The sequence below is a fragment of the Gekko japonicus genome, unplaced genomic scaffold (assembly GCF_001447785.1).
Source record: "Gekko japonicus isolate JY-2015 unplaced genomic scaffold, Gekko_japonicus_V1.1 scaffold15, whole genome shotgun sequence".
Taxonomy (NCBI): Eukaryota; Metazoa; Chordata; class Lepidosauria; order Squamata; family Gekkonidae; genus Gekko; species Gekko japonicus.
Window position 1 is genome coordinate 1,078,585 of NW_015165830.1, and position 13,040 is coordinate 1,091,624.

At 46.2% G+C, this 13,040-nt stretch overlaps 1 protein-coding gene across 1 annotated transcript in view; it reads right to left on the reverse strand.

Annotated features, from left to right (window-relative positions):
- OTOP3 (otopetrin 3) overlaps positions 1-13,040 on the reverse strand; it is a 30,511-nt gene that overhangs the window by 1,848 nt on the left and 15,623 nt on the right. The window contains exons 2-7 of the mRNA XM_015410718.1: positions 11,970-12,428; positions 8,998-9,134; positions 7,586-7,644; positions 6,529-6,647; positions 4,790-5,415; positions 4,502-4,663 (exon numbers count right to left, since the gene is read on the reverse strand). Coding sequence (XP_015266204.1) covers positions 4,502-4,663; positions 4,790-5,415; positions 6,529-6,647; positions 7,586-7,644; positions 8,998-9,134; positions 11,970-12,428 — 1,562 coding nt within the window. The remainder of the gene's footprint in view (positions 1-4,501; positions 4,664-4,789; positions 5,416-6,528; positions 6,648-7,585; positions 7,645-8,997; positions 9,135-11,969; positions 12,429-13,040) is intronic.

The window sequence follows — 13,040 nt, forward strand, 5'->3', positions numbered from 1 at the left end:
GGGGGGGGAAACCATATGGTTTCCCCCCCGACGATCTGGGCCAGGCCCCCAACGTGAGCGACGTGGCTGCGTCACCTCAGCTTCGGGGGGCGGAATTCCCCCCAGGGCCCGATTCCGCCGTGGCGGAAATCAGGCCTCCAAAGTGGGGGTTTCCCCGCCCCCCGCCCCCACTTGGCAGCCCTAGGAGGGGGAGAGAAGAGAGCCCATTGCCAGGCTGGATTAAAGGCCTGGGCATCCTGTGAGCCATAGGTTTGACACCCCTGAACTAAAGAGTAGAGCAATCTCAGCACCATTCATGTATGGGAAATGAGATAAGGCCAAAAGACACCAGCTCTTTGTCTATATTTGGCCAGCCCATGCTTTCTGATAACTGCAGTTCCTGGTGCCTATCCCCTGCCAAATTCCTCTTTCAGTCTTTCCACTCTTTGCCCTTGTTTCTCAGCCTTTTGGAGCCTGTTTCCAGTATCATAAAACCCACTCTTATCTCTTATCCCCATTCCTTACTTCCTTGCATTTCTGCTCTTTTTGGAACTGCCATCCTCTCGCACAGATAGGACCCACCCTCCATAGTCTAGAGAGGCTGTGTGTTGTAGCTGTTTTCCATGCAGAGACATGTGTATGTAGTTTGTTGGTGCAGCTGCCAATACAGGCCAGGGGCAAGTGGGCTTCCACATGGAAGGTTTTCCTATAGTTTCTCTACGCTCGTTTCCCCAACAGCTGACATTCCCTGCCCCCCCCTGCACCAGTAGGACTTTTTCAGTTTTTAAAAATATCAGCAGTTAAGTATAATTATGTTGATATAATGTTATCCAGGGCTCTTTTTGTAGAAAAAGCCCAGCAGGAACTCATTAGCATAATAGGCCACACCAAACACCAGAAACCTATTAGCATATTAGGCCACACCCCTGCCAGCACAGCTCATTAGCACATTAGGCCACACCCCCATGTTACCAGAAGTGTGGTCATCCAGCCACACCCACCTTTTGCTTGTTATTGTTTACCTTTTGTTGTCCAAACCCAGGGTCTTTTTTTGGAGCAGGAACTCCTTTGCATGTTAGGCCACACACCCCTAATGTAGCCCATCCTAATGAGTTTCTGCTGTTGGGTGTGGCCTATTATGCTAATGAGTTCCTGCTGGGTGTGGCCAAATTGGGAGCCAGCCGGAACTCCGTTCCTGTGCGTTCCTGCCCCAAAATAGCCCTGGTTATAACAAAATGTATAACAGTTGCTGTAAATTACCAGCATTTATTTTTATTTTTTTTAAAAAGGGTCTACCCCAGGGTTGTCAAACATAAGGCCCGGGTGCTGGAATCGGCCCATCCAGGGCTCTTACGCAGTTCATGAGCCAACGAGTGCAAGGGAGTGAACAGGAGAATGCTTGGGGGGGGGGAGAGTGGACAGAGCCACTCCAACTGAGGCTTCAGCATGGTGGACCAACCTCGTCTGCAGGAGTCAAGCAGTGGGAGTGTCTGCCCAGTGTTGCACCTCTGGCTAGGGCTGCCAGGTCTGGGTTGGAAAATACCTGGAGACTTTGGGGGTGGATCCGGGAGAGGGCAGGGTTTGGGGAAGGGCCTCAGCATGGTACAGTGCCATAGAGTCCACCCTTCAAAGCAGCCATTTTCTCCAGGGGAGCTGATCTCTGTCAGCTGGAGATCAGTTGTAAAAGCGGGAGCTCTCCAGGCCCCACCTGGAGGCTGGCAACCCTACCTCTGGCTCTCCAGTCCTCCTACATGAGTTTTCCTTTGTACCCCCCTCCCAGCCCATGGGGCCTTGCAGTGTGGATATAACAACTTGGAGCTTACCAGCTGCTGTCCTTTATACAGTTTATATCTCCAGTAGCTGACATTATGTTTTATGGCACACATGGCCGGCCCAATAAATCTGGCCATCGTAACAAATGAGTTTGACACCTCTAGTCTAGCCCCTTTCATTGCAGAGATATGTTTTTCCCCTTATATCTGCACAATGAATGGTTTTAAAAAACCAAAAGCTGGAAATTCGTAGAACCTGTTACACATATTGTAATATTCAGCTGCTGATTTTTTAAAAAAGCCCCTCAGAGGTGTGGGTGAGGAAACGGGTGTTGTGGGGGTAGGGGCAGGCGAAATGACTGCTGTGTGGGCGAGGCCAGGAAAATCTGAGCTTTTCTACCCATAGAGCAGTCATCCAGGCTATGCTGTGATCTTTCCCAAAACATTGGAGCAAAGCAGGTTTGGGGAAGACAGTGGAAACTGCAAGAGATGCATGAATGCTTCACAATGCTGTGAGGAACTAGGGGGAAACCCCCCAATTCCCAACAGCATTGAATATGGGGCCAATAACCTGTAGTCCTGTTAGGTTTAAGACTGGGGAGGCCCATGTGCAGATCCCCTCTTGTCATGAAACTTACTTGGGTGACTTGGGCCAGTCGCTCTATCAACCTAACCGACTTTGCAGGATTATTATAAGGATAAACAAGAAGAGGAGAGAACCATGTGTATGCTGCTTTAAACTCTTTGGGGGAAGGTAAAGGTAAATATGAATACAGGAAAAAAAATCATTTTTCTTCTCTCCATCCTTCAACCCACTTGCCCTCTCCAAATTTGGTTTCCCCAGTGTGCTAAATAGTGCCCCCAAACTTTCACATCTGAACCGGGGGGGGGGGGGGCTGAAACCTTTTCTCCATGTGCACCAAAGTCATTATCTGAATTGGGCACCACACAAACAGGAACTGAGGAGAGCCTGCAACTTATGTCTGACTTCTACACAGAACACGGTGGGGATCCCAAATCTAATCTGTGTATTCTGTAATCTGACATGGCTGCTGCCTTCTCCTTTGGAGGGCTCTCCTTCCACTGCTGCTCAACCGTCAGACTTTGTTATTGTACTCCCCTTTGCAAATCCATGTTGTGGTAGATCACCCTGTTGACCTCATCCTGTTGCCTGCATGCCCTCTTGATCCTATCCCTTTCTAAGTCTTCATTGCCATCTCCTATGCCATCATTGATTCTTGCCATCACATAATTAGCCTATCCTCTCTGCTGGCTCCTTTCTAGTAGCACTCAAGCATTCCACTTACCCCCATTCTTTAAAACTGCTCCTTAATACATTATCTCTCTCTCCAACTACCACTCAGTATCACCTCTGCCCTTTGCCTCCAGACTCTTAAACCTTGTTGTTAATTCTTTTTGTGTAGATTTTCTCTCCTCCAGTTCCCTTCTCCCAAGGGTGTAGACTTTCCAATTTCCCGAGGGGGGCTGGGGCTGGGCCAGAGGCATTGCTTTGCTAGGAGCAAGGGTGGCTCCCGGGGGAGGCTGAGCACCTTCCTGAAAATTTTGGCGGGGGCTGAAGCCCCGCCGCCCCCACGAAGATTACGCCTATGCCTTCTCCTACAACCTACCATTCTCTGCACTGATAATCTGCTCTGTTCTTGTTTTCCTTGACCTCCCCACTGCCTTTGATACCCCTGATCTCTACCCCCACCTGTCTACATCCTATATGTTCATGAATGTCCTCAGTTGGTTCTCACCCATTCCTTGTTTTCACAGGAGAAAGCCCTTCTCTGCATTCCCTCTCTCTGTTGGGGTCCTGCTGCAGGAATCTTTCCTTGGCTCTGGTCTTTACACACTGTCCCAGTGTGACTTCACAAATCCCAGGGCTTTCTTTACTACCTATATTGCTGATGATGTCGTGCTCTGTCTCTCTATCCATAAGCCTTTCCCCTCCTTCCCTCCACATATCTAATTGTTTGTCTACTATTTCTGTTTAGATATCTTCTTCATACTGAATATGCCCAGGGCTGAACCTCCCAAGTCCCTGTGCATTTTCCATATCCATTGTCGATGTTGTTGTCTACCCTGTAGAACAGGCATGAAGGTTGGGATTTTTTGGGACATTTCTTTCTTCTCTGCTCCCTGTATACAATCTGCTGCCAAACCCTGTTGTTTCTTCCTTTAAAAGACAGCCCTTTCTATTAGTCTCCTTAAATCTGTCTCTTCCTCTGCTCCTCTCTTGCCTTGACTACTGTAGCCTCCTGTCTAGTCTTCTATTGTCACATATCAGCCTCCTTGCCCCCCTGTCCAGCACTCAGCTACCAGAATCAGTCATGTTATCATTCTGAGCATGCCTTGCTCCTCCTTAAATGGTACACTGGCTTCCTGTCCATTTCTTACTTCTGACATTCTGATGCATCCCTGCTCATGAGCTTTGTTCTTTCAACTCCATCACTCTCAGCCATCTGAAAATCTCCTGCTTCCTCAAATAGCACTATCCTTCCCCCTTTGCTCCTTTTGCCTGGAACTGCCTCCAAGAACACCACTCCTTAAAGTCCCACTTTTCCATGAATTATTTGGAACAATCTTGTAGCTCCCATCCACAAGGCCTGATGTAACTAACCTTAAGCTACATGAAATGAAAAAACTCAAGTGCTTCCCCCATATATTCCTGCCTCCCCATGTCATCTTTCTTGTATGGTATCAGATACATTTTCCACCGATTTCTCTGTGCACAGTTAAGTTCTTACTATGATGTTGCACATGATCAAGAAGCTGGAGATCTCCTGCAGAGCCTTCCTTTTCCAGTTCTGAACGTAGGCTTGAGAAGCTCTTCTGATCTCTTGTCTTATCTCTAAGCTATATGCTTTCGAAGGACTATCTTCACACTTCTCTCCTTTTGTTTCCATCTCCTTGTCGGCTGTCGATGGGGTAGGTTCTTGACTACTGTGCGAGGTTATGATGTGTTCATTGGGTGGGCTCTGGGTTGAGGTGGAGCCTTGCATGACATGTTGGTTATGGATGGAGGCTTCATCTACCACCAGTGGCTGCCTATGGAGCCCCTCAATGATGAAGATATTCTGGGTGATGTGCTGAATAATGAGGCACACTGAATAGGCTAGGATAATACTGTTCAACAGACCCTTTGGGTTCATGGCCACAATGGCTACAATGGAAAAATACGAGATGCCAATCTGGCCCAGAGCTGCTCCCATAAGCAAGATCACATCAAGGCTTCGTGTTGGATTTTTCAGTGTGTCCAGCTCCCTTTCTTCTAGACCATGGATGATAGTTCCAGCCAGGGCCCCTACTGTCATCAAAGGCAGCAAAGTGATGTAGTAGGAATAATAGAGTATGAACACATGATAGCTTGGGGAGGAATTGGCGGCTTGGATCTGATACAGCATGAAAATACAGATGCCAATGATTACTGCAGAAATGCCAAGCAGAGGCCCAAAAATTAAGCCACGGATTTCAAATTTAGGCTTAGAACGAGCAGCATGGTTTTGAGTAATGCGCCGGCCCACATTCTTCCACATGACATAGAGCATGGAACAGGAGATCAAGCAGTATTCTGTGTTGAAGGGATACAGCAAAATATATCCTCTCTGGAAGACCTTGCATGCTATTGTGTTAGGACACTTGCAGGAGCTGGTCCTGTTTCCTGGAGCAAGACAGTGGGCATGGCAGGATTATGGGAAACTTCTATACACAGAAAATGTGCAGGAAAAAAAGCTAATTTTTAGCCTTAAATATCCCTAGAGACTCTCAGTTTATGGCAGGGGTGGCCAAACTGTGGCTTGGGAGCCAAATGCGGCTCTTTCACACATATTGTGTGGCTCTTGGTAGGGCGGCTGGGGAAGCGAAGGGGAGGCATACTTTTTCTCCCTCCCTCCCTCCCATCTGTTTGCTTTCTTTGTTTCTCTCTCTCTTTCTTTCCACCTCTCTCTTTTTCTCTCTCTTAGACAAATCAATATCATTAGCAAATAAATAAATATCATTATCAATAGGTTTTTACCCCTTTTGTTTTTATTTTTGGCAATCTCATTTAATGTCAATAAAAAGCAAATTTGCGTATTTAACAAAAAAATTAAAACGTGAGTGTAGTATTTGTTTCTGTCTTCCGGCTCGCAAACATCTGACATTTATTCTATGTGGCTCTTACGCTGAGCAAGTTTGGCCACCCCTGGTTTATGGTATGCTAATGCTGAGTGTGCAGGGGCAAGATGCCTTCTAACCTACCAGTTTTGGCACTAACCACAGTTTGGAAGGGGCAAAAACCTGTTCCTGACCATGACCCCGCTCAAATATTGCCTGACAGTTGGTGCTTCTTTAGCCAGAACTCATCTCTTCTGTGTTTTATGCTGACATTTTGAGGATTCCAGGACAAGCATAGCCTGTGGATTGTATTACGCTGATGCCAGAATGTGGTTCTTGGAATCCCCACCAAGGATGAGTTACTCAGATTTTCTTCCTCTTCCACATACTAAATTATAGGGCTGGGAAGAGAGTCTATAGAGGAAAATGCGTCAGGCTGAGGGAGCTTCTCTTGATAATTTAGGCCTACAACAGATGTCCTGCATTGCAAAACTATGTATTGCTGCTACACAAAATCTCCTTTGAAATTTGCTTCTCTTCCCAGAACACCACACCCAGAAGCGGATGGAGTGGAAATGTACACGGGTTGGGGCATCAAGTTCTTCTTTGTGTTAATCTTGTACATCCTCTGTCTTGTTCACTCATTTTTTATTCTAAAAAGGTGAGGAATGACCCTTACCTTCAAATGCCCGCATAAGTTTGTTAAGTTCTGAATCAATTTCCCTGTGAACGGAATCGTTGGTCACTGCTAAGAGCCACAGCAGAAGATTAGTGGCCATAGTAAGCATCAGCCCACATCTGTCAAAGAAGAAATTTGTCTTTATACTTTACTGCAATGGGGTAGTAGTCTTTGTTAGGCTATTCTTGAAATATCAGTTTTTAGTCCTTCTGACCTGGTACTCCATGCAGTTTTTAGGAGAGAGGCAGCGTGTTGGTAACAAAACTGGGAACCATTGTACCGCCACTGCTGAAAAACGATTGCCCTGGTTGCACTTTCTTGTCACAGAATGGACACAGAAGTTGTTCTTAACTTTGTCCTATTATAACATTGTCACTGGCACATTAGTAAACTCTGTTGCCATAGAGCTGATTACCACTTACAGAGGAACTAGGGTGGGAAGCACCCCAGTATCTCATATTTTTACATTTTTCACTCAGTTGCCAAAGAAGAGCAACAAAAGGGTAAAGGGACCCAGCTCTATGATCACACGTATCAAGTAAGAAATTTGGCGCTGGGTGCAAAATTTAACATCTTAAGTATCTCAAGCTTGATTTTTTAAATAACCCCAGAAGGCTTGAACCAGAGAAAGGACATTTTGCTGTCTGCACAAGGATCCCTGAGATTTCTGGCTCTTCTCTCCCCCAGCAGCCATTTCTGACCAGGAAAATGTTATTCTTGAGGCTGAAAGACCCACATGGTCTGTGCAGGTCAGGAGGCTGCAGTGAGGAGGGAGAAGAAAGGAAATTGCTTCCTCCAGCCTCATGCATGAGTGGGTCTGTGCTGATGGAAGATTTCACCCCTTTCCACATTTCCACTGCAGTCCCCTGATCTGCAGGTCTGTTGCCATCCTCCCTGCAGGTCTTGCAGCTCCAGGAAGCTTTTGAAGGGTTGGAATGGGTGTAGGGGTAAAAGATTCAAGACCATCGGCACTTTCTTCTGACAGAATTGTGGGATCCAACCCAGAAAGCAGGGAAGTAGGCCAGAGCAGGATTCATAGAGGATTCTGTTTTCCTACCTCGTGAGGTTGTGCTGAACCTGGGTACAGTCCTTTGCATGATGCCATATAAAATAAGTCTGAAATCAACAAAAAGGTTTTTTTAATGGCTTGGTATAAGCTTAGTAATAATAATACTTTCTGCTCAGGGAGAATGCCATTTCCCCCCTTCCTCCCCCTTTGGCCAAACAACCTTTGGAGCAACTTGAAAACCTGTTTTTGGGTCTGGCACTATCTAATGAAGTCTGCAACACATCCTGCATTCTCTTTTAAGATCCTACAAACTTCCCCCAAATTACTTATTTTTCTTTTCTGCCCCATCTTTCTCTTTCTCTTTTTCAGTACTGAAAATCCAGCCTAATTAAGGGTTCTGTAGAGCTTGACTGGTCTTACGTTTGAAGCTTTCTATAGACCACAATGACTGCTGACAATCTTTGAATACTTATGATGTTCAAAGTGTCCTGACCTGGATGGTCTATGTTAGCCCAGTCTCATCAGACTTTTGAAGCTAAGCAGGGTCGGCTGTAGTCAGTATTTGGATGGGAGACGACCAGGGCCACAATGCAGAGGCAGGCAATGGTAAATCACCTCTGACCATCTCTTGCCTTGAAAACCCTACAGAGTCGCCATAAAATCAGCTGTCATTTGTCAGCACCTTCCTTCTCTACCACCACCAGTGTTCAGAGTGCTTCGCTCACTTTATAATGCCCCTGTAAAGGTTATGTCCTCACTTTGGTTGAAATTGGAACACCCCTGTAAAATGAGCCAGTATCACTGTAGATGGTGGGGCTGAAGCTGCATGTGACCTGCCTAACGCCACCTACTTTTAGCAATGGTGAGATTTGCACCAGGAGCCTCCTGTAGTCACTCTGCTGCACCAGTATAAAAGGTTTTGACAGGAGAATAGGTCCATCTGCTGTTGCTGTTGGGCAACAGAGTGTCCCTTTGCATGTTTTATATTTGGGTACAACCCTACATGGAGGTTGGCAGGTTGTAATCTGGACATTCCCCCTGAATCTTTAAATTCAGTGCAGCACTGGAAAATGAAGCAGCCATGGCTTCTCCTGTGTTACACACAAACAGCCCCGACCCACTATCTCTGCTGTACAGCAGAACTGGAGTATTGCTTGCTGCAACAGGCAGGGGACGGGTTGAATGAACCAGAAAAGGAAGAATGGGTAGTGGAAACTCCAAATGCTTTTTCCCTTGCAAATATAAAGGTATGAAGGAAATCTCCAGGAAATATGTATGATAATGATGATTGCATAATTGTACTCTTAACTGTAGTAACAGCATTATAAATGCAAATATAATATTGTTTAAGGATAACAAGCAACCAATGGGAACTACTCTTTTGTCAGTAGCAGGTATATCGCTTTCCTTTCTACAGTGTAGATAAGAGGCTTGGCTGGAGCCAACGGGGTATTTAATACCTGAATACAGATGAAGGGTATTTCTATGCAGGGGAACAGGATTTCCAGCTGGGATTTGCACTGAAGGTGGATAATGTCGTATCCTATCCGGAAGACATTCAGGAGGATGCTGCACACTCCAAACAGCATGAGAGATCCTGTACGGACAACACTCTTATTAAAAGCAAAATATTAATAATAGGGGGGTGTATTGGGGTGGAAATTGCACAGCCCCAAAAGAAATTTAACAAACAACATTGGCAGCATTGGACTAGTCTGGGCTGGTCTTTGCATGCAATAACTAAAAATTAATAAATCATGCCCTACTCAGTCTTAAACACTGCTGGGGTCAGTGTTGCTGCAAATGTTCACCCACAACATCATCCTTCTGAACCCTGATGTGTTTGGGGTAGAGTCTCAGCCACTGTATTAGGCTACAAAAAGACACTTTTTATTTATTTATTTATTTATTACATTTATACCCCGCCCTCCCAGCCTTGACCAGCTCAGGGCGGCTTACAACAGCTTAAAACAACAATAAATAGTAGCATAATCCTAAAACCATAACAATCACAACATTAAAAAGGTGCTACATTTGTAGTGTGTAGTTTTGTAGTTTATAGTGAAAAGCCATTAACAAGTATATATATAAAAAAGGTGCTACAATAATAATTTAACAATTTAACAATTTAAACAATTTAACATTACATCTGAGATGGCGCGCGGACTTCCGTGCCATCCTAGTGGTCGATCCCGATCTAATACTATACGGGTGGCTCAGGCTGCTTTAAGACTGTCAGGGGACAGGGCACTTTGGCTTTAAACTGTTGAAATATGATATTGGGTAGGGCTCTGAAATTCAAAAGTGACAGGACAGCACTATTTCCTAGAATCTTGCTCAAGGGAGGAAATGCTGGATTGGGTCCAGGGTAAATTTCCCCATAATGGAAGGGAAGACGTCATTTCTGTCAATTCCCCCTTCCTTCTGCAGGCGCCCCACTGACCTTGCATACCCTTCCTGTCCCCCAGGAGCAGCATTTCAGGGAGTTCAATGGGCTGCAGTGAGGGGGGGGAGGGGGACTCAGGGAAGTTTCCTTCCATTGATAGAAGTGCATTCAGTCAGTGGAAATCTTAGTCTGGATGCAACCCGCAAGCTGCTATTTGGAGCAGGGCTAATATGGGAAGCTCCCTTGCCAGTTTGTTGACATGCAATTTGCAGCAGAGGCTATGTGGAGTAGAGAGAATCATGGGCCATGGTACATGGAAAATGGAAATCTCCTTTTCAGGGAGAGATTTCCCCAAGGATTGTGCTGCTTCTCCCCTACACTCCTAGACCTTCCTAAAAATCTCTTTCCTTCTAGCACAGTGCATTGCTTATGTCTCCAAGTAAGAAATAGGTTGTGGCCTTAGGTAGTCGGCTTTATGGGAAGTCACTTTAGCATGCAAAGATAAAACTGTCTCTCTTTATAGCACAATGGATTCCAACAGCTGGGATGGAAATAGAAGGCTTTCTGACTGGGTACTGGGTCTTTTAATAACTGCACAACAGAGAGAAATTCATCAGTGCAGCTGACATGGTGGGAGGGGGCATGCTGGAGAAGATATCCTGGATTTTAGAAGAAGAAGAAGAAGAAGAAGAGATTGGATTTATACCCTGGCCTTCACTTGGAGTCTCAGAGCGGCTTACAAACTCCTTCCCCTTCCCCTCCCCACAACAGACACCCTGTGAGGTGGGTGGGGCTGAGAGAACTCTGACACAAACTGCTCTTTTTCAAGGACAGCTGTGCCAGAGCTTGTGACTGACCCAAGGTCACATCAGCAGGTGCAAGTGGAGGAGTGGGGAATCAAACCCGGTTCTCCCAGATTAGAGTCCGCACACTTAACCACTGCACCAAAGTGGTGCAGTTTAAAGAAGTGGGAGCCAGGAAAAGGAGGCACCCTTGTGTAGGGAGGTGGCCGCAGACACCATTTTGCCTGTCTGCTGCTGCTGCATCCATGGCTGAGTGGCATTAGCAGAGAAGGTAGATTTTCAGAACAGCAGTTCCTGTGGGGACCTCCATGTCCATTATTCTGGCTCAATGACCTTGATGAATGCCTGGCACAGGTTTTTACTGCTTTTTCTCTCCACTGCCCCTAATTTTGAATCAGATTCTAATGAGGCTTGAAAACTTGAATCCTGCTTGGTACAAGTTGACTTGTTGGGCATGGCCAACCCAGCTGCAAAGATTTTAATCTATTTGGGGATATGCATTTGCTTTAAAGAGGTTCAGCGGAGTGCGTTAAAAAGCCGCATCTGTCCTGCTTTTAGACTGTGTGCCAGTGCTGTGAATAATGGAATAATGGTCCCCCCACTTTAAAAGTAGGTGTGGTGTCCCAGTTCATACTGGGATCACAACAGAAGGGGGAGTAGGGGTAAGCCTCCTTTCACACCATTTTCCCCAACTTCAAACCGCCCCACGGAGCTTCTTTTTTTCCTGTTTGTGCAACTGTGTAGGTATTAATATCCATCCCTGTATGTTCCCCCAATCTGGCCACCCTAAGCGCCCACCCCCTGCCGGTGGCCAGGGGGGACCAGGCATCCCTGGGTCAAGTGAATGAGTGAGCTTCTACTGTGAGGTCTGGCACGATGCCTGCCAAATAATTATTGCCATCTTCACTTTCCTACTGTTGAGAATGCATGTTGTCATATTTCAGTGTCAGAAATGTGCACGTTCGGTTATCGACCATGGCCTGGCTGTTTCAGAATGTTGACACTTACCCCATGTTAGCAAAACTTGAGATCTCGAGGCAGAGAGCCCATCTCAAGTCACCCCAAAAGGCACTGTTGATTGGTAAGCTCTCTTATTATGTACCAACTTAATGCATAGCCCTACCCATTTGTATGCACAGTAAGAAAACAGGTTCTGTTAACTGTTAAGTACAGCAGGGATACTACGTGGATCCAATATGTCAAGTACTCAGGGAGAATAAGGAAGGTACTTGGCAGTACTTACCCTTAACCCAGACTGGCCCTGCGTGGCCATCCCGATACAAGACTGCATGTGGCTTCCGCCTAGTGAACAGTAAATAGTATGCTATCCAGCCTAAGGCCAGGATCTTGAGGATGGACAAGAAGATCCAAACATCTCCCAGAGTAATGGCCACCTTGTTAAAAATCATACTGCAGATGAAGGCACTGCCTAGAAACACCACGTTCATGGCTAGGAGGCCTGAGAAAAGCTGTCCAGCTTTCTGAGCCTGCTTGTCCCTGCGCAACAGGGAAGAGCAGTGTCGGTGCAGCCAGGACTTCTCGTAGCGGATCTTCCAGGCCTCTGGCTGGGCAGGGGCCTCTGGCTGGTCTCCTCCAGCTTCCTGGGGATGGCGTCTCTGCCACATGGCTGATTTGTGATCTATGGCTGAGTGGCTGTTCTGCTTGGCTGCCTGATTGGAAGGAGAATTTGTTTCCAGCCCTCCTGCAACATTAAACAAAGGGAGGGGGGTTTATTACAGACCAAGAGGTGGCTGTTGGAGTAAATGACTTTTGGCTCCAGAGGGAAATGGAAAAGAACAGTAAGGTGGATTTGGAGACTCCAAGATCAAATCTGAATGTTTCAGGGCTAAACCCAAAGTAGGGTTTCATCTGAACCAGGGCTCTGTCAGTCTCCACCTATTTTTATTGCCAGGACCATTTGTAGAGGTTAGGTAGTTAGGTGGTTGCAGTGGAACTAATACATTTCAAATTACCCAAAAAGTCAAATAAATCGCCAAGGCTTGAAAGCATGTAGAGCACGGGTCTCCAACAGGTAGCTTGGGAGCAACAGGTAAGTTGCTGTCTCTTGGAGAGTAAAACAATGAAAAGATTGGCTTTAGGCCTTTTTGTTTGTTTGTAATAAGCTTTTTCCTTTGTGTTGCACAACTGATTTCTGGTACTCTTCCTAGTCCATGTTCTGTTTGCAGGACAGAACACAGTAAAAAGGGGGGGGGGGGGGGGGGGGGGAGATTGCTTGAGCAACCCCCTGACATATAGGGATGGAGAAGGTAGAGGCAATAAAGTCAAAGCAGGAAAAATTATTTGTATAGTCTCC